General features: G+C 50.2%; 1 protein-coding gene across 3 annotated transcripts in view; it reads left to right on the top strand.

Annotated features, from left to right (window-relative positions):
• ESYT3 (extended synaptotagmin 3) overlaps nt 1–26300 on the top strand; it is a 48043-nt gene that overhangs the window by 19276 nt on the left and 2467 nt on the right. For 2 of the 3 annotated variants that reach the window (XM_032487697.1, XM_032487688.1), the window contains 19 exons: nt 923–1057; nt 4448–4524; nt 6096–6162; nt 6762–6851; nt 7321–7376; nt 8741–8861; nt 10844–11014; nt 11688–11770; nt 13450–13498; nt 13715–13804; nt 14195–14257; nt 14360–14422; nt 14996–15064; nt 15601–15687; nt 16421–16570; nt 18279–18775; nt 19486–19584; nt 20099–20230; nt 25806–25911. In XM_032487697.1, coding sequence (XP_032343588.1) covers nt 923–1057; nt 4448–4524; nt 6096–6162; nt 6762–6851; nt 7321–7376; nt 8741–8861; nt 10844–11014; nt 11688–11770; nt 13450–13498; nt 13715–13804; nt 14195–14257; nt 14360–14422; nt 14996–15064; nt 15601–15687; nt 16421–16570; nt 18279–18775; nt 19486–19584; nt 20099–20230; nt 25806–25911 — 2205 coding nt within the window. Of the gene's footprint in view, nt 1–922; nt 1058–4447; nt 4525–4823; nt 6163–6761; nt 6852–7320; nt 7377–8740; nt 8862–10843; nt 11015–11687; nt 11771–13449; nt 13499–13714; nt 13805–14194; nt 14258–14359; nt 14423–14995; nt 15065–15600; nt 15688–16420; nt 16571–18278; nt 18776–19485; nt 19585–20098; nt 20231–25805; nt 25912–26300 lie in introns of all 3 variants that reach the window. The other variant, XM_032487704.1, reaches the window with a different exon arrangement.

The raw sequence follows: 26300 nt of genomic DNA, 5'->3' as shown, positions 1-26300 counted from the left end.
GAGGAAGGCTCCTGAGAGAGATGGGGGCATTAAGTCCTGAAACCTCACCACCTTCAGGCTCCTCTGATTAGGGTTTTAAACTAAGGCCCAAATCCCAGAGGAGGAAGAGGGAGGAGCCTTTGCCCCAAACAAATCACATCAGCTGCTCCCCCGCCACCCCCATCCGTACCCCTTCTGATCACTGCCTCCTGCCGCCCTGTCCCATCTCTCCTCCACCCTCCCTCTCCCCAGGTCCCACACTGGGTTCTCAGCGCCATGAGTCGTTCTGCTGCAGGAATCAGCTACAGGCAGCCTTTTCTGATTGCTAGAAAAAAATTACATCCACAGGAAACAATATAAGTTTCTCTTCTGTGTTTTTTTTCCTTAAACCTCTAGCGCCTGCTGCTGCTTGTTTACACCGCAGTGTAGATTCAGACAGCTTATGTTGTTTTATTTTAATTTAAAATTTAAAACAATTTTTTTTATTTTTTAAAAAATTTGTTATTTATGTATAGTGGATTTACAATATTAGTTTCAGGTGTACAGCAAAGTGATTCAGTTATACATGTATATATCTGCTTTTTCCTTTTCATATTCTTTTCCATTATATGTTATTACAAGAAATTGAATATAGTTCCCTGTGCTATTCAGTAGGTCCTTGCTTATGTTTTAGCACAGAATTAAAGGGCTTCACCACATAAAGTTTAGTGAATGACTCTTTCATGGTGCATTGCAAAATGGCACCAAATCTTGAGGTTCCACTGCAAGTGTGAGAACCACGGCTGTAGTTATCTGATGTTTGATGGACAGATGGACAGATAGGTGGGTAGATGGGGGGCAGGCAGGCAGATGGATGCTGTGGCCTAAGGGCCTTGGGCCCCCACCCCTGCGCAGCTGTAGGTCTGGGGACCTGACCACCAAGCGCTTCTTCCTGTCCTCACAGATCATCTCCCAGACCTGGCCCTACCTAAGCATGATCATGGAAAACAAGTTCCGGGAGAAACTCGAGCCCAAGATCCGGGAGAAGAGCGTGCACCTGCGGACCTTCACCTTCACCAAGCTCTACTTTGGACAGAAGGTCGGTCTCTCTCGGGAAGGGCAGCTGGACCTGCTGTGCAGGCTCTTCCCGCCCTTGCCCCGGGTCACTCGCCTGACTGGACCTCCCAGGAGGCCCAGCCCCCACCTGCACTTCCCAGCCTCTTGGTCTCAGGATAACCCCCGACACACCTCCCACCCCCCTAGTCTTAGCATCACCATCTCTGCAGGTTCTAAGGAAACCTGGCTCAGAGAGAACGAAAAGGAGAGATGGGAAATAATTCTGAAGCAAAATTTTGAAAACATGCCATGCGGTGGGAGCCAGCCAGACATAAAGATGTACAAGCTTGCTAACCTTGGCATCCGCTGGGGAGAACTCACCTTCGTGAAGTGGGATAGTCAGTGCCTCAAAGCAGTGTAATTCTCTACTGATTGACTGGTGCGTGCAATCCGTGTTACAAGCCCATGCCCGTTCTGTGAAGGCCCTAGGGGACCCAGGATGAAAGAAGCTTGTGTGTTGAACATCATTTCCCTATTCTAGGCTGACTGCATGATTCCGTTGTCTTGTCCCACTCTTCCTGCCCCAAAGTGCCCCACTGATGTCAGTCTTATTTTGATCATCAGAAAATGCATCCCCCAGGCAGAGCCGCTGGGATGTCCATCACCCTGTGCATCAGAGGCGTTGGCATCTGGTTTGCTCCAGAACAAGCAGGTGTGGGAAGGCAGGCCAGCCTGCGGAGAGCTGTTTTCTAGCCCCGGGGCATGCGCCCAGCTCTGCCCTGCTAGCCCCACCCCCGCTCCTGAGTGGGGGCAGATTAGGCTTGTCTAAGCCCTGGAGGTTCTGGTTGATGCCACTCAGACTCTGCTAGGACTGGCTCATCCCAGCATCTGTGGGTTCATTTGTTCTTTCACTGTTTCATTCACGTGTGACTTAGGGAGTGCGGCTGTGTGCGAAGGCTCCTTGCAGAGATGGGTGTGGCTATGCCCCTGCCTTCAGGAAGATCCCTGTCCTATTGTGGAGGCAGACATATAAACTGGTGGATGACGGACGGCAACGTGGCAGTGTAGGCACGCCAGCGGAGGAATGCTTGAATTGGGGAGCGGAGGGGTGTGGGGGCTGTGGCAGTCAGGGAAGGCTTCCGGGAGGGGTGATACCTGAGTTGGCATTTGAAGAATTCAGCAGACGAAGAGTCAGGAAGCCTGCAGACTGCTGTGTTTAGCACACAGCCCGCTCTGCCAGGCCGCTTGTCTGGTGGTGTTGCCTGTGGGATAATGTGCTGCTGGAGAGCGGTCCCGGGCCGGCAGCAGAAGCAGGCCTAGAGGTGGCTGATCCTAAGGGACAATGATCACCCTGTCAGGGGAAATTGATGTGGGAGCTGCAGATTGACCGGGTGCCCCAGCCCTGCTGGAGAAATACCTGACTCCTCATCCTGACTTTCAAAGCCCTTCAGGTCCTGGCTCTTCCCACCTCCCCTTAGCTCTCCCAACCCTCTCCTCCCCGCCTCCCCTCCATTGGAAGACGTCACAGAGGACTCCTCAGGTGACCTTCCTGGGCTCTCCCAGGACCCTAGCGTACTCACCACACCCACCTGCTTCACACCCATGAGTGTATCCAGCTTCCTCTGATTCCCATGTCCATGCCCAACTCTGCTGTGTGCTGTGATGACCTTGGGCCAGTAACTTAATCCTCTCTGAGCTCCAGTTTCCTCATCTGTAGGAGGAAAGAACCCACTTCTGAGGGTGGTTGTGAAGTGTGACTAACAGGCCCGGCGTCAGGGCCACTCTGCATGGCTGGGTGAGTGGTGCTCTGTGTAGGGCACCTGGCTGAGAGGGCCAATGGGGGCCAGATTCCAGCCTGGTGCCCCTTACCTCACCATGAGCCCCGGACCAGTGCCGCCCTGCCTGGCACAGAGCAGATGCTCCAACAGTGGTTATCCCTCCTCTCCACGGGGGGGCCTTCAGGTGGGCAGCCCTCTCCAGGACAGGTCTCTGCAGATGGGGGTCTTAGGCTGGCTGGGCTTCCACAGGTGCCTGCCATCCAGCCCACGGCCCGGGAGCAGGCGAGCAGGCTCCAAGCCGTGGGAGGTGGAGATAGGCCCCTTCCTCCTCGTCAGGGCTTCTCTGGGTCTTTAACATCGAGGCCCTGGGGACCAGGGTGGAGCCAAGTGCCGCACAGCCCGGAAGCTTCTACAATTCTGGGGGTTCTCTTAAAGAAAACGAATGTCAAATTTAGAAGGTGAAACCAGGACAAAAATGCATGTTAAATAAATATGAGAACGTATGAGAAGAAATCACAGCAGCTTACACACTTTAAAAAGCTGACATATCACTCACATCACAAACTCCAGGAAAACTGACATAGTAACTTAAGTGACCTGCTCCACATATCCCTGCAATACTTCTTTCCTGCGTTTTTAATTCTGTCTTCTTTGCTAACCTTCTCATGTGACAGTGTATTTGTAAATGCCACTTTCCATGGAGAGAATAGATATTATGGTTGACTGAATTTTTTCTCCAACATTTGATTATGAAAAATTTCAAATGTACAGAAAAATTGAGAAAATTTTGTGGTGAAACATCTGGATTGTACAGTTGTTAACCTTTTACCACTGTTTGCTTGTGCACATATCCATGCGTCTGTCCCTCTTGTCATTTTTTTTTTTGCATTTCAGACTAAATTGCAGACCTCAATGAACTTCACCCCTAACCTTCAGCTGTAGACGTATCACTAACTCAAATTCAGATGAAATTATTTTTTATTCTTGATAAATAATAACCAGACCCCACTCCATTGCCACCTGATGGGAGGAGAGAAAAGTGTGGGCAGAGGGGGCAAGAAAAATTTCCAAGGAGCTTGGCCCTCAGCCCCAGAGGTTGGGCCCTGGAGTGGGACGTGTTTATTCACAGGGTCACATCTCTCAGCGAAGGACCCTGCCCTCTTCCCTTCCCCTTAGAGGACCAACTCCTACTCCTCTGCCATTGCTGTGTAAAGGCCTCCTAAAGGAAGTCTTCAGTAACCTCTGCCCACCCCAAGTGGGGTTGGGAGGTGCTCCTGAAGTCCCCAGATCCCAATGTCATGGCACAGGCTGCAGCTTCTCACGCCCCCACCCCCACATTGTCTCCTCTGCTGGACTGTAAGCCTTGCTTCTTGCCTTCTCCCCAGGGCTGAGCCTGGCACTGGAGTAGGTGCTCAGTAAATATCTGTGGCAGGGGAGAGAGAGAGAAGGTCCACATTCTAGGGCGGGAGGTATTGGGGTGCCAAGGGCCGGCAGGGGGCTGCAGGGTGGATTTCTGAGTTTCTGCCTCATCCTGGGGTGCAGTGGTCACCTTGGCTGTCAGGGAGAAGCCCAGCGCTGGGTGGGGAGAGCAGCCACCCCCCCACCCCCCTGCCCGCAAGACCCCTGCTGACCTAGGCCTCTGGCATCTCTTCCAGTGCCCCAGGGTCAACGGAGTCAAGGCGCACACTAACCAGCGCAACCGGAGACAGGTGGTCCTGGACCTGCAGATCTGGTGAGCCCTTGTGCCTGTGGGCCCAGGCGTGGGGGACGTGGAGCACTGTGAGAACAGCTGATTTGAAGATGGAGTTGCAGATACACACTTCCGTTTGGAGTGAGACAGCCCCTCACAGCACGCGTCCCTCCTCCTCCCCCCAGGCTGGGGCACAAGGGCCCTGCTGGGAGGGGGAGGAGTGTCAAGAGAACGGACGCTCCCAGGGGAGCCAGTGCCTTCAGAGCCCTCAGCCCAGGCCGGGCTTCTCCCGTAACCCAGGCGCCAGGCAGGTTCTGGGAACCAAGACCCAGGCAGCAGAGCTGTTTTACAGACCAGGGCACCTGGAGGGTCAGACCATCTGCCTCAGAGAGGATGCAACAAAAGGGAGTGAGCGTGACGAAAAAATGTGGGGACTTGTGCGACCCAGGGAGCTCTGAGCACAGGCTGGGAGAGAGCAGCGGGGGAACTGGGCTCTGTGGCACCTCAGGAAAACTAAAGGGTGCAGAGACTCATGAGTGACTAGTTCAGTAGGTTGGGTAAGGGCACCTCTTTCGAATGAGGTTTGCAATAGGCTTGAGTCAGAGAGAAGGAAGATTCAATCCAGGAAGTGTTCCTAGAGGTGGTGGGATTCAAACTGTACTTAAAGGACCAAGGATCCACTCCAGAGGTTCTGAATGTTGCCGTTCCTTTCCAGTGCCTCGTATTTCCTGTCCTTAGCTCAGAGGCTGGCACTGAGAGCACACTGGGAAGACAGGAGTCATCTCTGGGAACGGCCATGCCCAGATGGGAGCCAGTCTCAAGTGTGTTGAGATGGTGGTGCCAGTTGGGCACTGCCAGCCCCAAAGCTCCACCACAAGATCCTTGTGTGAATAGTTGGGGTGTGTCAAGGTCATCTGGCCCAGCCTCGCAGTCAGCTCAGGGAACCTCGGGCTCCCAGGTTCCCCCCGCCCCTCCAGGGGACACCCAGCATTTTTGTGGTGTCTGGCCTCTCCGCCTGTGTCCTCAGATATGGAATGGGCACCTCTGCCTCCTCTTAGTTTCTCCTCAGTCCTTTGACAGGGTCTCTGCCCTCTGCCCTCAAGGGCACCCATGCTGGGCTCCCTGTGCCCTGCTTGGCAGGAGCCTCCAGCTGGACTCAGGCTCCTGAGCCTGTGTGGCTTTTCCCACCTCAGCACCACCAGCAACAGCCCGTGTGAATGGCTGGATGGAGGCAGCGGGGCTGCTCTGTGTCCTTGGAAATGAGACCTGGGCAGAGATGGGGCAGGGGCACAGTGGTGTGTGCACCTAGAGCCCCCCTTCACATCTGTGGGGGGTCGTGGGGTGAGGTGGAGCCCAGAGTCACTGCCCTTGTGGACAGAGGTGGGGGTGCTCATGGGACACAAGGGTGCGGGAACCTGGGGGGCTGCCTCTGGGGGTCTGGGCTCGGGGCAATGTCTGCTCAGAGCTGAGAAAAGCCAAGGCTGTTAGGGAGTCCACAGCTGAGTGATACAGGGCTCAGGCTTGGGCTGGGCTGCCCTGGGCATGTCTCCCGACCTCTCTGAGTTGGGGACCTGGTCCTCCTCCCCACCCTCCTTCTCCCTCCGCACTTTCAGCTACATTGGGGACTGTGAGATCAGCGTGGAGCTGCAGAAGATACAGGCTGGTGTGAACGGGATCCAGGTGGGTGGAGCGCAGCTTAACTGCCTCCGGGGCCGTGTTCAGGGCAGGAGAAGCGGGGTTTTGCTGGAGCAGGCTGCAGAAGGGGGTGATGACACCAGGCTCAGAGGCAGGCAACAATCAGGGGTTCCGGGCCCGAGGTCGCACCATCCCACTGCTCAGGACAGCCCCACGCCTGCCCACGCCTGCCTCTGTTTGCCAGGTCCCTTCCAGAGAGGCCTCAGCTGCCCTGGGAAGTGAGAGGCCCTCTTTCTGGAGCAATGCAGAATGGGTGCTGAGAAACTGAGGCGGGTGGAGGAGATGGAGCCACCTTACAGCAGGAGTGGAGGAGCTGAGGAGGAGCTGGAAAGCACCCCTGGGGCCCGGCTGTAGGAGAGGGCAGCGGGGGCCAGCTCATGGCCCATGGCAGCTGGCAGAGTGGTGGCAGCTGAGTGCAGGCCTCTCTTCCCCATGTGTGGTCCCTGCTGTGGCAGCAGGTGGCCCTGACCCTTGGGGGTGGCCTAGGCATGAATGAGCCAGCAGCGGCCTAGCTGAGCACAGCAGGTGCGGGAGGCAGGGAGGCTGAGGTCCTGTGCCATCCAGTTGCCTCCTGTGCCATCCAGCTGCAGGGCACACTGCGGGTCATCCTGGAGCCCCTCCTGGTGGACAAGCCCTTCGTGGGAGCTGTGACCATGTTCTTCCTGCAAAAGCCGGTGAGTCCCAGGGATGAGGCAGGCCTGTTGCTCCCTGGGAGTCAGTGCTTGCCCACTGAGCCCTGTCACTGAGCTTGAGCCCCAGAACAGGTGCTGCCAAAGACCCCCCAGACCCCTTATCTCATGTGCTCCTTAAGGTGCCTGAGGGCTGGACTCTGCTCAGCCCAGAGAGGTGGCCGGCTGAGGTCACACAGCTGTTGGAGGTGGAGAGGAGGCTGTCACCCAGAGCTCTCGGGCCCAAGACAGCTGGTGGCCACTCCTGTGGTCCCAGCAGGGAGCAGCCCACCTGACAGCCCCAGTCCTGAGCAGGACTGGGCGGTGCCCTCACCTGCCTGACCCCTGATAGAGGGCGCCCTGGCCCCCAGCAGGCTGAATTCTCCGTGGGGGTGGGTGTGAGGCACTTGGCAGAGGCTTCTCAGCCTGGGCTTCTGGCCCCTTCCTACCTGGCTGCCTCCCTCTGCCTCTGCAGCACCTGCAGATCAACTGGACCGGCTTGACCAACCTGCTGGATGCGCCAGTAATTAAGTAAGTGCCTGTGCGAACTGCCAGGCAGACCCGAGGTGGGGAGGCGGGGCCCTCAGGGCTGGGCAGTCAGTGCTGAGAGCTGCATCATGGCTGTGCCCTCCCCGCCGCTCTGTGCACAGGGAGAGGGGTGGGCACCTGCCCCTTCCAGGGGGAAAGTGTTGATGTGTGTGGAGCGCACACCATCGGGTGAGATGTCCTAGAGAAGGCCACGTGGACTCATGAGAGGCGAGCACGCGCTCTGGAACTGAACCAGGCTCCTGGCCCTGGCCCTTGGCAGCTGTATGCCTTTGGACAAGTTACTTCACCTCTCTGGGCTCTTTCTAAGTAAAAGGGGAGCCAGATTCCTCTGTATTAAGGTCCCTGGGAGAAACTGAGGTGCGTGTGGTGCTGCTGGCACAGTGGATGTGGACACACCCACATGTCCTCTTTCTGCTCTCATCCATTCCCTCCCCAGCCCTGTGTGTGAGAAGCCCACGAGGCTCCCCACCCATGGTGACCACGTCACAGACACAGGTGTGGGAGGTGGCAGCTGTCACAGCAGAGGCCAGTGAGGCAGAGCTGATCTGGGCACCTCATCTTCCTGGGGCCAGGGTGCTGCTGTGCTCAGGGCTCCAGTCCCATGTGGACCACCTCCCAGGACGGAGGGACAGTGGGACAGACCAGGGTGCCCACTGGTTGGCTCGCCAGGCCCAGCAGCTGCCATACCTTCAGGGAGGACCACTCGCTGACTCTCTGGGAACATTCCCACTGAGCTCTGCCACCTAGATGCAGAGAACCCATTCTTCCTTTCAGAAGCTATTTCCTGAGCACCTACTGTGTGCCAGCCCTGTTCTAGGCCCTGCCCATCTCCCTATACTGAGGAGATGGAGTCGGGCTGTACAGAATGGAAGGGCTGCGGTAGAGAACACGTGCCCCGCATTTACTGTGCACTAGGCACTGTTCCCAGCACTTTACGGATATTAACTCATCCTCGTAACAACCCCAGGAGGAAGGCATAATTATCCCCACTGTAGAGATGTGGAAATTGAGGTCCAGAGAGGTTAGGGACTTTCCAGGGTCACACAGCTTATGGTTGGTGGAGCCAAGCTTCTAACACAGGCCCCAGTCCTCACTCTGAGCTACCACTCTGTGATGCCTCAGAGAACAGAGCGGGACTGGGGTGGGGTGGGGGCTCGGGGCAGTCATTGTGTATACCCACATCCTGCCCCTGACCCCTCATCCAGGCAGGCTGGGGTCAGGGCCGCTCTCTCCCAGGAAGGGCCCACCCCACCAAGCTGGTTCCAGCTGTGGGGATGGGTGGAGGGGCAGGTGGCCTGGGGGAGGTGGTGCCACCCTCCATAGCTGGTTGTGCCCACTGTCCCCAGCGAGGTGACAGACAGCTTGCTGGAGGACCTCATCGCCGCCCACCTGGTGCTGCCCAACCGCGTGACTGTGCCTGTGAAGAAGGGGCTGGACGTGGCCAACCTGCGCTTCCCTCTGCCTTGCGTGAGTGCCCGCGCTGGCTGCCGAGCGCTGGGCCTGGAGCTGAGGGACAGATGGGCGGGGGCTTGCCTCCTCAGATGGTGATGCTTATTTCTGCCCTGTGGGGGGCCTGGTACCCCGTTCTATGGGGCTAAGATTGAGTCTCAGGAACGTTGAATGACTTGCCCAAAGTCACCCATCTTGGGAGGGACAAAAGCCCAGGGGCCATTCCTTCCTGGATCTTGGTCCCCTACTTCCTGTGGGCAGTCACCCTCGCCCCCAGGAAACTCCAGGAGCTCCCCATCCTCCCTTTGGGGACAGGAGGCTCCCGCTCCATTCTTCAGTGGTAGAAAGAACCCTTGTGTCTGCTGGGAAGGAGGAGGTTCGGGGGAGCCAGGACATGGGGCTTCCTTGGGTGCTCAGTGCCCCCAGCCCCTGCCCTGCTGGGGCCAGCTCAGGAGACCCCTGAGGACAGCCATGTGGCCTCCCTGCAGAAGGTGCCATGCCGATGGGCCTGAGCCCTTCAGGCTGGGAGTCGGCCTCAGGAGAGAGGAACGTGCCTTTTTTTCCTTTTTACCATCAGTGCCAGGTGTGAGGCATCAGCCCACATAGGCCATGGGGTGAGGCTCAGGCCAGCCTTCTCACAGCCACGCGTGGGCCATTTCCCACACCATGCATTTAGCGATCTCAGAATAACAGTCCAGCACCTCACCTACACCGCAGCTACCGCAGGCCTTCTGTCCTGAGGGCATGTCCACTAGAGACGTGCTGTCAAGTTGCTAGGATTTAAATTCACTTGGAATAGTTCCTCTCTGTTTGTGACAAGAGGCCGTGAATATTTACATGGATTTGTTTCCTTCCATTTTCTGTTTCTAGGGTTTAATTTTTACCTTGACTTCTTTTTATAATCATGTGAAATATCTTCACGCTTCTAACGTCCAATACGACAAGCAGGTTGTACTTTAAGGAGTCTGGCTTCCCCGTTCCCTCCACCTGAGTCCCCGCTTCCCCCATGAGTAGTGGTTTGTCCTCCCAGTATTTTTCATTACGTGTTTTCTAATACGAGCAGGTACATGTATGTGCTTGTGTGTCCACACCTGATTACACTGGCAGGCCCCCGTCTTGGATGGGTGGCAGCACGCGACAGCTCTCCTCACCTTGCTTTTATCATTTGTGTGTCATGACGGCCACTCCGTGACACTGTAGGACGCGGTACTCCGCCACGTGAATGTACCGCATTTATGTAACTAGTTCTCCACTGATGGACGGTTGAGTTATGTCTAGTCCTTTGCTATTTCAGATAGTGCTGTCTTGAAGAGCCTTGTACGTGTCTCTTTATATTTTTGCCAATATGCCTTTAGGATAGATTTTGAGAGGGGATTGCTGGGTCAAAGGGCAAGTGCATATGTATTTACTGATATTTAAAAGAAATAGTTCTAGGCAGGAGGCCTACTGGCCCCTTGAACTGTGTTTTTCCTAATTCCTGTGCTCTGTTCTGCTGTATGACGTAGCCAGGGTGGCGGGAGCAGGGGAGTCAGTGTGGGGCCTTTTATGAGCACAGGGACCCACCGCCAATAGCACGCAGTGCCTATAGGGGTGTGGACACCGGGCACTGGGCAGAAATGATACTGGACCTGGGTCTACGTACAGGATGGAGATGGGGCTGGAACACAGGAGGCAACCTGCTTGGGTAGCTTGGTGGTTGGCACAGGAGGAGGAAATGGCTGCAGTTGAATAGGCCATGCACGCAGCAGGTCGGAGGCAGGGAGGGTCAGGAGGCTGGGAACTCGGGCTGGCATCCTGACGCGGTGGACAGAGCCCCAGGCCCTGCCATCACCTGCTGCATGGCCTTGGCCGGGAGGCTGCCATCTCTGGCTTCTGTGTCCCAATCCAGACTTGGAGAGGGTGAGACGGGGCTGGGGTGATAGCTGGTGGCTTTAGCTCTGATGTTGGGGGCCTTGAGGGCCCTGAGACAGCTCTGAGCCCCGGGCTGGGGCATTTTCCAGGGGGTTATCAGAGTCCACTTGCTGGAGGCGGAGAAGCTGGCCCAGAAGGACAGCTTCCTAGGGATCCGGGGCAAGTCAGACCCCTACGCCAAGGTGAGCATCGGCCTGCAGCATTTCCGGAGCAGGACCATCTACAAGAACCTGAACCCCACCTGGAACGAGGTGTTTGAGGTGAGGCTCTCCTGGCTGCTCTCGATGCACTTGGGGCTTCATTCTGGGTCGTGCTGGCCAAACGAGGGAGGGTCTCACCTTCCTGATCCTCACATGCTGAGGGGCAATGCCAGGCCAGAGGCGTGGGCCCTGCAGACAGATGGGTCTGTGTAACTCCTATCTCCCATGTCCACCAGGCCCCAGAGGCGGGTGTCTGCTGGAGGGCCGGCTTATAGACAGACTCAGCTTTGTTGGAAGTGTTCAAATCAAATCAAAGAACCTCAGGGGCAGTTCTGTCTGTCCTCTCAGTCTCCCCTGCCAGAGCCAGACACTGGGAGGCTGAAGTTCTTCCTGAAGTTCAGTCACCATCCCTACCTGCCGTACAAGGGGGAGGCCCCACCTGCTGAGTCCTCTGGAAGCTGCAAGCACGGGGCAGAGCACAGGGCAGCCACCGTCCCGAGCAGCCTCTGCCCCAGGCTGCCACAAGCGGCCCCTCATCCTCCCTTCCCAGAGGAGAAGGCATTACTCCCTTCTTACAGGCGGGGTCCTCCAGGCACCGAGAAGGGCAGGAACCTGCCCGGGGCTCCGAGCTGCCAGGTGGCAGAGCTGAACTTGGCTCCGTGGGGGTCATGCCTGAGGTTGGCTTCACCAGACCTTGTGGCCTGCAGGTCAAGTCGCCTCTCTTTCCTTCCAGTTCATAGTGTATGAGGTCCCTGGGCAGGACCTGGAGGTGGACCTATACGACGAGGATCCTGACAGGGATGACTTCTTGGGCAGGTGAGGAGGAGGGCCGAGCTGGGCCTGGGGGCACAGGTACCCCTGCTCCCACCCCTCAGGGACCTGCGACCTCACTGGTTACTCTGCTGAGGTGACTGTGCCAGGCAACCGGCCCCATCATTCCGCATTGTTGCCACACCCCTCCTCCCCAGATGTCTCCCGAGTGCCCAGCCCTGGGCTCGGCCCTAGGGGTACAGAGAGGACCCCAGGGTCTGTGTACCATGGGCTCAGCTTTGTGTGCTGCTCATTACATGCCCAGAGTCCCCTTTGGGAGCAGTGGGCAGGGGCAGGGCTGGCATGGGCACCAGGCCCTGGGGCCAAGGCACCCTGTCTGCTCACTCAGGGGCGGAACACAGACCTCAGGGCCATGGAGTGTACAGGAAATAACTGGGTTGGGGCTGGCTATCAGAACTCCAAATGTACATGGGTTTTGATCCTGCCGTCCCACCTCCAGGAATCTCCTGTAAAATAAAAGCGTTATACCTGAAATGTTGAGTGCAGACTTGCCTTTGGCAAAAGAAGCAGCTGGAAATAACATGTGTGCAGCTCAGAGGACATTGGTCGAATGTTTGAATAAATTTGTCATTGCCAAACCACCAGATACCCTGTAGCTTTTAAAAATGATGAGTAGGATCTATGTAAGTTGACCTTGAGGACATTCGTTATTTGTCTAGGCAAGTGGGGGAAGCGGTTGGGCTGACCTGAACAGTTGATTCATCTTTCCAGGGAGGGCGGTCATATACGTGTTGGCCTGTGTTCACGTGGAAGCGACAGCAGACTGCGCGCGAGTCGTCTCAGAGGCTGGGATTAATAGGCAGCAGAAAAGAGTTTTACCCAAATCTTCACATTCCTAAATTGTGCAGCTTGTTTCCATGAACATGTGATTTTTAAAAGTAGTAACAAAATGGGAGGGGCACAATCTGACAGCCCAAAAAATAACTTACCACCAGATGTTACTTATCATTTAAAATTTTCCATCCAAATGGAAGTAGTTGTGGTTTGTGTAGTGTTGCAGATTAGAAGTGTCTTGTGGTTCATGTTTTACATAACTGATTTCAAGTGTGTTTTAAGCTCAAGCACATTTCTAACAGTCACACAGAGTTAACCTCCCTTCTGGCTGTCAGGACCTTCCAGTTGGGCTTAGGTCGGGGTAGGTGGGAGACATGCTGTGAACGAGGGTGTTACTGCCTCTCACATATATGCCAACTAGACTTATTCCCTGGAGGGCATCTGGGGCAGTTTTGGAAATGGAGGGGCATTTGGAGTTGTTACAGTGACCGCAGGAGGTGGTGCCACTGGCATTTAGAGGGCACAGGACTGGGAAGCTAAATTCCTGCAACGCATGGGCAGTTTTGCACAATGAAGGATCATCCGAGCCAAAATGCCAGTAGCAGCGTCCCTGAGGAATCCAGAGCCAGTGTTTCCAGCAGCGTCTGTTTATTCCCCTCTGGAGATCAGAGCTGCCTGCCCCCTGGGTGGCACACCTGATGGGAGCAGCCTATGGTTAGACAGTCCTTCCTCTGAGCTCAGAGCAGTCTCCCATTCATTCCTTGGGATGAATAAGGTCCTGTCAGGAGGCCCCCCTCAGATATTTGAAAACAGATCCCAGAGTGGGCTCCATGCCCTCGGCTTCTGCCACCTCTGAGCCGAGCTGACCTCCCCCTCCCCGTGTCTTCCAGCCTGCAGATCTGCCTTGGGGACGTCATGACCAACAGAGTGGTGGATGAGGTAGGATTGGTGCCCGCAACTCCCTCCCTGTGTGCGGCGCTGTTTCCACCCCAAAGTGTAGCACTTCTGCCCTCCTGGTCCCTCTGCACCATCTGGGCTGGTTCACCTCCTTCCTGAAGCCTCTCTTAGGGCCCTACTGGGTCCCAGACCGAGCTGCCTGGAGAGTCAGCAGCGTCTCTGGCCCTTTTCCCAAGCTCCCCCATCCCCTCCCCGCAGTGGTTTCCCCTGAACGACACAACCAGCGGGCGGCTGCACCTGCAGCTCGAGTGGCTCTCCCTGATCGCAGACCCGGATGCTCTGACTGAGGTGAGCGTGGGGTGCTAGGGCTCCCTGGCAGAAAGGCGGAGGGGGTACTTGTGGCAGGACTTGGGCCCTCTGTGAGCTGTGCGCATGGGGGCAGGGGGAGGGAGGGAGATGAAGCCCCCAGACCTTGCCCAGAGCCCTCTGGCCAGCCCCACCCTCTGGAGACCGTGGGCACACAGGGCGGGTGGAATCCCTAAAAGCTGCCAGCCCAGTTCACAGGCAAGCCTACAGATCTTGACTTGAATCTGTCATGCTGTAGTTGCATTTTCAGCTTCAGCAAAGAGCTAGGTTGTGAGGGACAGTGTGGCCAGTTTGGAGTGCAAGGCTTCTCCAAAGCCAGCCTGCATCACCTGCTGCCGGGGGCACCTCGTGAGAGTCTGTGTCTGCTTGTAGGGCCACGGGAGCCTTTCCACTGCCATCCTCGTGGTCTTCTTGGAGAGTGCCTGCAACCTGCCGGTGAGTGGTGACACGGCCAGAGTGTCACACACACCTGGCCTTGGGCCCATCACTTTCAAACGTCCACATGTTGCTGATTTACCCTTTCTTCTCGTGCTGCAGAGAAACCCTTTCGACTACCTGAATGGCGAGTATCAAGCCAAAAAGCTCTCCAGATTTGCCAGGGTACGTGTGTGTGTGTGTGTGTGTGTGGCTGAAAACTCAAAAGAAAGTCACAGCTCCTTTTCCCCAGAGTAACCACTGCCCCGTGTCTTCTGGACGACACTGTGCACAAGGCGTAGGGATGATGAGAACTGCCATTTACCGAGTCTGCCGTGTGCCGGGCACTGGGCTTGGCAGCTCCTCCCCCCACCCGTTATGCCTGAGTCCCATGACTGTGTGTCTGTTTTTATTGCCATTTGAAAATAGGACCCAGAAGTCTAAATGCCTGGGTCACACAGCTAAGGGGGACCTGGAACACGACTCCACCCTGTTGGTGTCCACAGCTCTAGGGAACAAGAGTCTGTGCTCAGCCAGGCCCAGCTCTGACCTCAGCTTGGAAGCTACCCCCAGGGTCAGCCCTGTCCAGGTGCTGCCACAGGAATGGCAGCCAGGGCCTGGGAGCACCAGGGGAGCCTTCTCTCAAAGGAAGCAGTTGGGTGGCCTCAGGTCCCACTGGCGCTCCTGGGGGCTGGGAGGCAGGGTCTCAGGCTGGCACTGAGGGTACCAGCTCCATTCTGTGGATTTGCCTCCTCACAGAATAGAGTCAGCAGAGACCCGTCTTCCTATGTGAAGCTGTCTGTAGGCAAGAAGACACACCTGAGCAAGGTAAGACAGCTTGGCATGGAGCCAAGGACTAAGGAAATGGGGGCCACCTTTTCAGGGACAAAAGCAGAAGAGAATTGGCTTGCACTGAATGCCTAGTCAGTGCCAGCACACATCCTAGGTACTTTATATTGTCTTCAAAATAACCTCTGACAGTCGGAGATCAGCGACTGGCCTAAGGGCACATGCTAGAAAGCAGCAGAACTAAGGTTCAAGCTCAGGCGTGGCTCCAAGCCTGTGTCCTTTCCACGGCCCCAGCAGCAGAAATCCGGCGGGCCTCCTCCCCCTGGAAGTGAGCTCTAACGCTGGTGTGATTTCAGCCCCTGTGAGACTTCCTGGCACAGCTCTCCTTGCTTTGAGGCTGGCCCGCCGGCCCTAGCGCCCCCCACGAGCTGCAGTGCACAGCGGTCTGTTCCTGGGCAGACACAGAGTAGGTTCCCAAAGACACCAGGTAGCCAGAGTGAGAGCAGACAGAGGGCACTGGTTTCCAGCTGTGCCCAACCTGACCCTTCAGTGATCTTTCCTTCTGCTGTCCCCAGACTTGTCCCCACAGCAAGGACCCTGTGTGGAGCCAGGTGTTCTCCTTCTTCGTGCACAACGTGGAGACTGAACAGCTGCATCTGAAGGTTTGCTTGAAGTTGGGCTCTTAGAACAGAGCTAAGAGGTGTCTGAGCCAGGAGGGGTGGAGAGCTTGAGCGGCTCCCCTGGCTATAAAGTCATACCCTTGTGTGTGGAAAAGGATGCTGAGGGCCCACAGCTTCATGAGGCTGGTGCCCAAGGTCATTGAGTAAGAGGCTGTGGAAGCACAAACCCTCAAGTCCCTTGGTGCTCCCTGCAAGAGTCTCTCTGGTTGTTACATGGCACCCAGTGTGGCCTGAGTTGGCACTTAGCTAGAACATTAATGATGATTTACTTCTTTAAAAAATATTTAACCTTCACAAAAGATCTGTGAAAGAGATAACTTCTTTACACATGAGCAAACAGAGGCTCAAATGATGACTCATCCAAGATGTCATGACCAACGAGCGGTAGAACCGGGGTATCAGGGGCCCTGAGCCCTGCCTGGATGTCCCATCAGGGAGCAGCACAGCTCATCGGTCCCTAAAGCCCTGATGGCCCCAGGCATTTGACAGACTTGCCTCATATAGATCAGTTATCTACAGAGTCACCCTCTTGCTCTGACTGCAGGCAGGGACCAGGCCTGACTCCATTCCCAGTTTCAGAACAGGACCAGAGGCCAGTAGAAGCACAGTATATCCTTACTGAAGTGAGCTTCAGACTTGGTTGGTGCCCAGAGAGTGGCGGTGGTGAGGGTGGGGCTTGGTTATCCTCTTGTGTTATGACTGGCCCACTGCCCAGGTGCTTGATGATGACCAAGAATGTGCTCTCGGAGTGCTGGAGTTCCCACTGTGCCAGGTTCTTCACTGTGCAGACCTCACCCTCGAGCAGCGCTTTCAGCTGGACCACTCAGGCCTGGACAGCCTCATCTCCATGCGGCTGGTGCTTCGGGTAAACCTTTCCCCTCTTCCCCCAGGGGAGGCAGGGGGTGGACTGTCCCAGCACTAAGTACCTACACTGTGCTGGGAAGCAGCTCAGAGGTGATTCATGGTTTTCATCAATTCCAGAATATTGTCAGCTCTTGTCTCTTCAAATATTGCCTCTCTCAATCTTTAATCTCTCGTTGTTATGATGGACCTTCTCATCCTTTCCATGGCTTGACCTGACCTTCACATTCTCCATCTCTTCACCTCTTGGTGCTACATTCTAATTATCTCAGACCTGTCTTCCAGACCGCTCATTCTTTCTTTGGCTATGGCTAATCTGCTGTTTAACCTGTTCAGTGTTTATTTCAAAGGCTGTTTTTCATGTTTAACCTTATCCTTTCCAAATCTAAAATGTCTTTTTTTTTGTTGTATTTTATTATATTCTCCGTGTGTCTATTCCTTCTGTAATCATTTGAAAATGCTTATAATGTATGTCTGTTAATTCTGTTATCTGAAGATCTTGGGAGTTAAATTTTGATGTCTGTTTTATCTGATGCTTTCTCATGGTGACTCATTTATCCACTTGGTAACTTGTGTTGCAGACATCTGTTCACTGTTCCTTTATGGACTGGATTGAGGTTGTTCACTTCCAAGGAAGTTCTGCTTTGGCTGCAACCAAGCACCTCAGGGGCATTACAAACCTGGGTCCACTTTTAATTTGGGGTTTCAAGACCCCACAGGTTATAGAAGTATGAAAATTCACAGGAGACAGGTCTGTAAGGTGCCATTCTTATTCTCAGTTAAGACTTTATTTACCCCCAACCATCAGTCTTTGCTGGTGGGCAGAATGTTTATTTATTCTTCACTACTTTTTCACTGAAGACACACCACCTTCATGGGTCCTACATTGACCCAAGGCCTCTTCTAACCTCTTGGATTCCAGGGTTGATAAATGACTCTGAGAAAGTTAACGTTTATTTTTCAGTTCTCTTTTTTTTTCAGCTTAGTGTTGTTTTTTTTTTAACCTAGTGGTTTACTTGTGAATTTGGCTATGCATATAAAAGTATATTTGTTTCATTTTATCGAGCATTCCTAACATGAGGTTTTTCAGAATATTTTGACCACCATATTGCTGCAAATGGAAGTTCCTTGAAAGTGTCTTAATGATTGATGGAAAAAGAGGAAGGAGAAACACAATGGCTGAGGTTTGAAACCTTGGTGCTAGGAGCACAGGGTTGTGACTGGATAGGAAACACATTCTCGGGAAAGCAGTGGTGAATAAGATGACAGCCAGAAATGAGCACATCCAGAAGGCAGCTGGTGATACATGTGAAGGTTAAGGCGAGCGCAAGACTGTGGGGTGTAGGTCTAGAAGTCTTCTGAACAGAGGAAAAGTGCAGGAAAAGTGAGAATGGGCAGGGCTCCAGCAGCCATTATGACTATAGTGAGAGAAGGCGGCCAGGACTGAGTCTGCATGAAGACTAGTGAGGCAGGAGGAAGGGAAAAGACTGACAGTCTAGTCAGAGGGAGACAGAGGCCTGGAGAGGTTAAGGAAGATACGGTCTGGGGGTAAAAATCCATGGGATTGGGCAGTCAGGAAGAAACTGAGTTTTGAGAAAATTGTTCCTTCCAGAAAGAGGAGAAGGAACCATTTCCCAGAGGTGAAGGTGAGAGCAGAGGAGGAAGTAGAAGTGGCGGGCCAGCCCATAAACAACCCTGTCATCTGCTTGCAGTTCCTGCACGTGGAAGAACGAGAGAGGGGAAGCCCATACACTGGACCTGAAGCCCTCAAGAAAGGCCCTCTGTTCATTAAGAAGGTGGCCGCCAACCAGGGCCCCAGAGCCCCACCTCAGGGAGAGAGCCCTGCAGATTTGCCACGTCCCCCAGACCCTGTTTCTGATACCAAGGAAGCCTCCAAGAGCACCACAACCACCCCCAGTGCCACCACTGCTGCCACGAAGCCCACGCCTCAAGAGATGGGCCCAGAGCCCAAAGGCAAGGACAGTGCCAGAGGGGTCTGTGCGCCCGTGGGGGAGAAGAAGAGTATGGCCACCATCTTCCTGACTGTCCCAGGCCCCCACTCTCCAGGGCCCATCAAGTCACCCAGACCCATGAAATGCCCTGCCTCCCCATTCGCATGGCCGCCCAAGAGGCTGGCTCCCAGCATGTCCTCGCTCAACTCCCTGGCCTCTTCCTGCTTTGACCTGACAGATATCAGCCTCAACATTGAGTATGCACCTCTCTGCTTCATCTTTTCTAAAATCACCTGCATGAAAAGTACCTCCCTGGATGGAAAAGTAGATATGGACTTACTTTTCTGTGCAAGTTCTGATTTTTCACAAAATGGCTTCACGAGAGGCAGCATGGTGGAAGAGAAAGAACACAGGATGGGGAAGAAAGAGAGCGCATGTGTACCTGCCAAAAGTCTGGCGGGGCTCTAGCTACATACCAGCTGTAACGTACATGCTGGACTTTGGTTGCTAAGGTCCCTTCCTTACAGGCAGAAACATATCCTGAATTCTAAAGAGCTATACTGGGATGATAACGGAAAGTTTAGAATGTGGAATTATACAATCAGTGGCTGTTATTAAGTGTTTACTCTGGGCTTATCATAGTTATTTAATTCGATCTTTACAACAATTCTCCAAGACAGAACTCATTACCATAAAGGTTGAATAGCTCTCCCAAGGTTCCACAAGAAATTATGGTAGAAAGGCAGATCGGCTCCAGGGTTCGTGTTCTTCCTGCTGTGAAGTAGGATAATCACACACGAATGCTGGAGAGAACTGACTTCTGACTACAAGGAACCTCACTAAGGATTATTTTATTAACTCACATGGCTCCATGTTCCAAAAGCAGATATATATGCTGCTGTCGTGGGGGTGGTGGGAGAGGCCAGCACTTGTCATGGCAGAGAAGTGACAAGTCCTTTCTTTACAGAGGCGGGGATCTCAGGCAGCGAAGGCTGGGTGAGATTCAGCTCACGGTGCGCTACGTGTGTCTGCGGCGCTGTCTCAGCGTGCTCATCAACGGCTGCAGGTACAGGGCTGCCAGGGCCAGCACGGGTGGCCGGCAGCGTCAGGAAACCACGAATCCGGGTGGGGGTACTTGGAGCAATGGCAGGGGCAGGCAGCCCCAAAGTAGACAAGTCATGTATTTGGAAGGAATGAGGCTTGAAGCCCTGCATGCTGTGTAACCAGGTCCTCAATGGTTTTGACGGGCCCCAGAGCCCAGGGCTTTGCTCAGACCCACCCACTGCAACGCTGTCTTGTGGGGCGGGGAGCTAGGACACTTTCTTCGGTGAGACTCTTCAACTTCCTTTAGATGGAAAGTACTTGGCTCTACTCCAAACTTTATAAAAACACACGTTTTCAAAACCATGCATCTGTTTGACCTGTAAATTCTTTTGTTTTTTTGGTCATCTAGACTATAGGGCATATTCATCCTCAAGGCCATCTAAAGCTTTACGGCTAGGAAAGCTTTCTCCAAATGAGTATTTAAGTATTTCACAACCAGGGTCCTTTTTTCTTTAATGTCTTTGAAACCAAACCAGAAACCTGACACCCTGTACCAGCAGTGGAGCTGATCCCTACGTCCGTGTCTACTTGTTGCCAGAAAGGAGATGGGCAAGTCGTAAGAAGACCTCAGTGAAGCGGAAGACCCTGGAGCCCCTGTTTGATGAGACGTAAGTGGCCCAGCTGGCCTGCGTAGAGTGCTTCAGCCGTCCCTGTTTGCCGAGCACCTCTCGTGTGCCCAGCCACCTGCCAGGTGCCAGGAAGGGCTGGGGCTGAACAAGACAACATGGTCTGTGCCTTCATGAAGCTTCTATACGTCAGTGGGAGAAAAGGAGTGCCAGGGAAGTTTAGCAAAACAGCCACCCACTTTTCTTGCCCATAGGGGCTAAAGCTTTCCTGAGTATGAAATATTCCATACCCTTTCTCTTTAAATGAAACCCTTTGGCAGTAAAAGGATTTGAACCTGGTCAAATAGGCTTCCTTTCAATCAAAACTAAACATACCTTGATCTTAAGGACCTAAAACTTCCTCCAAAGCTCCAAGCTCTTTGGCCTGTCTTCCCTCCTGCAGCAAAGTAGGTGGCAGGTGAAAGATACCCTCCCCTAGTTTGTCCACCCATGTCCTTGGGGACAAAACTGGTAGACAGAATCTAATCACGTTTCTTGCTTTTGATAGGTCTGTGGGGGCAAGTCTTATCCTAAATACTCTTATTTTTGATTTCAAGTTGACCACAAGGTATAGAAGTCAGAATCTTATCACTGTTCCCTTCTGCTGTGGGATCCTGAGAACATTTCTAGCTAGCCTAGGAAGATATACCTAAGCAATGTTGATTTCCTCTTATCTTGGTCCATAACTACTCATTTTAAAAAGACTGAGTCCTTTTTGGGCCATATCGAAAAATATGTTTCTTCAAGAACTGCACTTTGCATTCTTCAATATCTAGATTGAGGGAGGAGAGAATTTATTCATTCAATACTTACTGAACACTTTATGCCAGGCACCATCATATATTCTCAAGTGAAAGACTTTGCCTTCAAAAAGAACTCTGACATAATTGTAAAAGGATGTCAGAATTGCTCTGTGGGAACATAGGAGGTTGACTTTTGTGACAAACCTAATCTGTTAGTAATTCTCTCAAAATTCTAACAGCAAGATAAGCCTGGGTTATCTGAAAACTTGTCAACCTCCACCCTAAATAAACCTAGAAGTAAGGAGTCCAGAGGCCTCTTGTTAGGTACATGACACATACCACATATAAATAATTAAAATCCAGAGTTAAAGAGGGAATCTTAAAAGCAGCAAGAGAAAAACAACTAGTTCCATATAAGAGAATGCCCCCTCCCCCATAAGACTATCAGCAGAAACTTTGCAGGCCAAAATGCAGTGGCACTTTACATATTCAAAGTGCTGAAAGAAAAAAGCTTCCAACCTAAAATACTCTACTGGGCAGTTACCATTCAGAATTGAAGGGAGAGTTTTCCAGACCCGGCAAAAATTAAGGGAGTTCATCACCGCTAAACCAGCCTACTGGAAATTTAAGCTGAAAAAGGATGTTAGTTTAATAACAAGAAAACATACAAAAGTATAAATCTCACTGGTAGAGGTAAATGGTAAAGGTAATGGGATTAATCACTTACAAAGCTGGTATGAAGGTTAAAAAACAAAAGTAGTAAAAAAAAAAAAAAAAAACTTTAACTACAGTAATTAAGGGATACATAAGATAAAAAGATGTAAAATGTGACATCAAAAACATAAAATATGGGGGTCGGGGTGAGAATGAAAGTGTAGAGCTTTAGAATCCATTCAAACTTAAGTTGTTATCACTTAAAATAGACTGTTATTAGAGAACAACTTATAACTACAAAGCAAAAACCTTTAGTGGGTACATAAAAGATAAAATAAGTATATACCTATCAGTAATTACTTTAAAGGTAAATGGACTAAATTCTCCAATTAAAAGATACAGAGTGACTAAGTGGATTCCAAAAAACAAGACCCATGTATATGCTGCCCACCAGAGACTCACCTGAGATCTAAAGACACAGACTGAAAGTGGAAGAATGGAAAAAGATATTCTATGCAAATGAAAACCAAAAGAAAGCCAGGATATAACTATACTTATATCAGACAAAACAGACTTTAAAACAAAGGCTGTAATAAGAGACAAACAAGGGCATTACATAATGATGAAAGGGTCAATCCAACAAGAGGATACAATATTTGTAAATATTTTATGCACCCAACGTAAGAGCACCTAGTATATAAAGCAAATATTCATAGACCTAAAGGGAGATGTAGACAGCAATACAACAAAGTAGGGGACTTCAGTACCCTACTTTCATCAGTGGATAGATCATCCAGACATATTCAATAAGGAAACTAGCTGTATATGATATATTAAATCCATCTGGTATAACAACTATGTATAGAACATTCCATCCCAAAACAGAACACACATTTTCAAGTACACATAGAGCATTCTCTAGGATAGATCATATGTTAGGCTACCGCAAACAAGTCTTAATAAATTTAAGAAGTTGAAATCTTATCAAGAAATCAAAAAGATACATCTATCAAAATGCATCAAATTGTACACCTGAAATATGTGTAGTTTACTGTACAGAAATTATACAATAAAGCTTAAAAAATAAAAAAACACCTGAGACAAAATGGAAATGTAACATATCAAAAATTATGGGATGCAGCAAAAGCAGTTCTAAGAAGGAAGTTCATAGCAATAAACATGTACATCAATAAGCAAAACAAAATAATCTCAAATAAAAAACCTAACTTAACACTTCATGGAACTAGAAAAAGTAGAGCAAAGTCCAAAGTTAACAGTAAATAAAGTAAATAAAGATCACAATGGAAAGAGGCTAAAAAGAAAATTAAAGAAATAAGAATCCAAAAGAAGAAGTAAAACTCACTATTTGAAGATGATGCTTTATATAGAGAATCCTAAATATGCCACCAAAAAACTATTAGAACTAATAATGAATTCAGTAAAATTGCAGGGTACAAAACTAATATACAGAAATCCACTGCATTTCTATATGCTAACAACAAACTATCATAAAGAGAAATTAAGAAAATAATCTCATTTACAATTGCATCAAAAAGAATAAAAGATCTAGGAATAAATCTAAGGAGGTAAAAGACCTGTACCTGAAAACATTACAAGACACTGATAAAAGAAATTGAAGACACAAATGGAAAAATATACCACGCTCATGAACTAGAAGAATTAATCATGTTAAAATGTCCATACTACCCAAAGCAATCTACAGATTGAATGCAATCAAAATTCCAATGGCATTTTTCACAGAAATAAAACAATCCTAAAATTTGTATAGAACCACAGAAGAACCAAAGCAATCATGAGAAAGATGAACAAAACCAGAGGCATCATGCTCCCTAATTTCAAACTCTATTATAAAACTATAAGAAAAAAAAAAAAAAAACCCCAGCATGTACTGGCATAAAAACAGAAACAGATGGGGGTGGAGGGTGGGTACAGCTCAGTGGTAGAGTGTATTCCTAACATGCACAAGGTCCTGGATTCAATCCCTACTACCTCCATTAAAAAAAAAAAAAAAACCTAATTAGCTACCCTCCCCCCAAAAAACCAGATACAGATCAATGGGGGGTGTATTTGTACAGATACAGAAATAAATTCATGCATGTGTGTCAGATTAATTTACAGCAAAGGAGCCTAGAATGTATAATGGGGGAAAAGACAGTCTCTTCAATAAATGGTGTTGGGAAAACTGGACAGCCACCTGCAAAAGAGTGAGACTCAACCACTATCTTATACCATACACAAAAACTAACTCAAAATGGACTAAAGACTGATAAAAGAAATTGAAGAAGACACAAATAGAAAGATATACCAGTAAGAGCTAAAACCATAAAACTCTTCTAAGAAAACATAGGTAAGTTAAGCACCGTGACATCAGTCTTGACTCCAGATGTGACACCTAAAGCAAAGGCAACTAAACCAAAAATAAACAAGTGGGACTAAATTAAAGTAAAAGGCTTCTGCACAGCAAAGGAAACCAAAAGCAACCAAAAGCAAAATGAAAAGGCAACCTACTGAATGGAAGAAAATGCAAATCATGTATCTGATGAGTGGTTAATAACTAAAACCTATAAAGAACTCACTCAAGTCAGCAAAAATCAAACAATTTGATTAAAAAATGGGCAGAGGATCTGAATGGACATTTTTTTTAAAGAAGACATACAGATGGTCAACAGGTACATGAAAAGATGCTCAACGTCATTAACCATCAGAGAAATGCAAATCAAAACCACAATGAGATATCACCTCACACCTACTAGAAAGATTATTGTCAAAAAGACAACAAATAACAAGTGTTGGCGAGGATGTGGAGAAAAGAGAATCCTTCTGCACTGTTGGTGGGAGTGTAAATTGGTGCAGCCACTATGGAAAACAGTATGGCGTTTCCTCAAAAAATTAAAAATAGAACTACCATACCATGCAGCAATTCTACTGTGGGTGTTTATCAAAATATAATACTATTTCAAAAAGATAAATGCATCCCCATGTTCACTGTGGCATTATTTATGATAGCTAAGACATGGAAACAACCTAAATGTCCATCCATGAAGGAATGGGTTAAAAAAAAAGTACATATATACCATAGAATATTAGTCAGCCATGAAAAAGAATGAAATCTTCCTATTTGCAACAACTTGGATAGACTTTGAGGGCATTATGCTAAGCAAAATAAGTTAGGTAGAAAAAAATAATTACTTATGATCTCACTTATATGTGGAATCTAAAAATACTAAAAACCAACCAAACAAAAAAACACAAGCTTGTGGATAAAGAGAACAGACTGGTGGTTGCCAGAGGTGGGAGTAGGGTGTGTGTGAAATAGGTGACTTGGATCAATAGGTGCAAATTTCCAGTTATAAAATGAGTAATTCATGGGAATATAACATACAGCATGGTGACCATAGTTGATACTGTATTACACATTTGAAAGTAGTAGGAGAGTAGATTTTGAAAATTCTTGTCACACAAAAAAAATTTTGTAACTATGTATGGTAATAGATGTTAACTGGACTCATTGTGGAGATCATTTCACAGGATACACAAATATCGCATCATTATTGTACACATGGAACTAATATAATGCTAAGTCACTTATATTTCAACTAACAAAATTAAAAGACTTTAAAAAATAGAAATAAGGAGTCCAGAGGCTTCCTGTGAGTACATGATAAAGCCTGTACAGTAAGATTCCTCTGCTTTATTCCACAAGCAGAAGTGGGATGAGGCCACTATTTCCATGCAATTCCAGCCAACCTAACTATTCAGCATCCTAGCCCTTATCTGGTCAGAAAAAAACAACTTAGAAAGGGGTTGAGGTGGTCCTTTGAAGCAGGCACAGTTCAGAGACAGAAGGGGCAGCTGAAAGAGTGACAATCAGGGTAGAGTCAGAGAAGGAAAGGTGTGAACCCCAAAGCACAGCAGTCCAAGGGACCTCTCAGAGAGGCAGTGGCCTCTTGACACTTGCAGGGTTTGTGAACAACACAGGACAGGGACTGTCTGCAGCAGGGATGCCCTGAGTGTCTGCTGAGTCGGTGCTGTTCTAGATGCTCCTCTCAATAGTCTCTGTCTTCTGCTTTAAAGGTAGGAAAATGGATGAAACACTTTAGATTTTCAACAAAATGATTAAAATATATAAATCTCACTTCTTGACTTGTTGCTTCTTAAAGATTTGAATTTTTTGTTCCCATGGAGGAAGTAAAGAAGAGGTCACTAGATGTCGCAGTGAAAAACAGCAGGCCGCTGGGCTCCCACAGAAGGAAAGAGCTAGGAAAAGTAAGTACAAGAGGGACTCCCGGTACTTTCCCTCCTGGTAGCTAACTGGACTTCACTGGTGGAACACACTCTTGCAGAAATTCTGATGGGTCATTATCAGAAGTGACTTCAAAGAAGGTATAGCCAGCCTCATTCGGAGGTTTTTTTGTTATATGTAATTTTAAAAAAATATTTTAAAATATTCTTGAAAGTAATGTATATAAATTAATATGATAAACCCTATTTTAAGAAACTCAAGAATATCGAAATTCATCATTACACAAGTATTTGAACCTCGACTAGGGTTTAACTATTGATTTGATAAATACAGCATTGTGTGAAGCTTGGGTCTCATTATGACAAAATTTTTGCAGTGACTGGGATTTTACTTAAGGTAGAAGTAGAGGAAA

This window comes from Camelus ferus, chromosome 1 (assembly GCF_009834535.1).
Source record: "Camelus ferus isolate YT-003-E chromosome 1, BCGSAC_Cfer_1.0, whole genome shotgun sequence".
Taxonomy (NCBI): domain Eukaryota; kingdom Metazoa; phylum Chordata; class Mammalia; order Artiodactyla; family Camelidae; genus Camelus; species Camelus ferus.
This window is presented reverse-complemented; position numbering and strand designations above follow the sequence as displayed.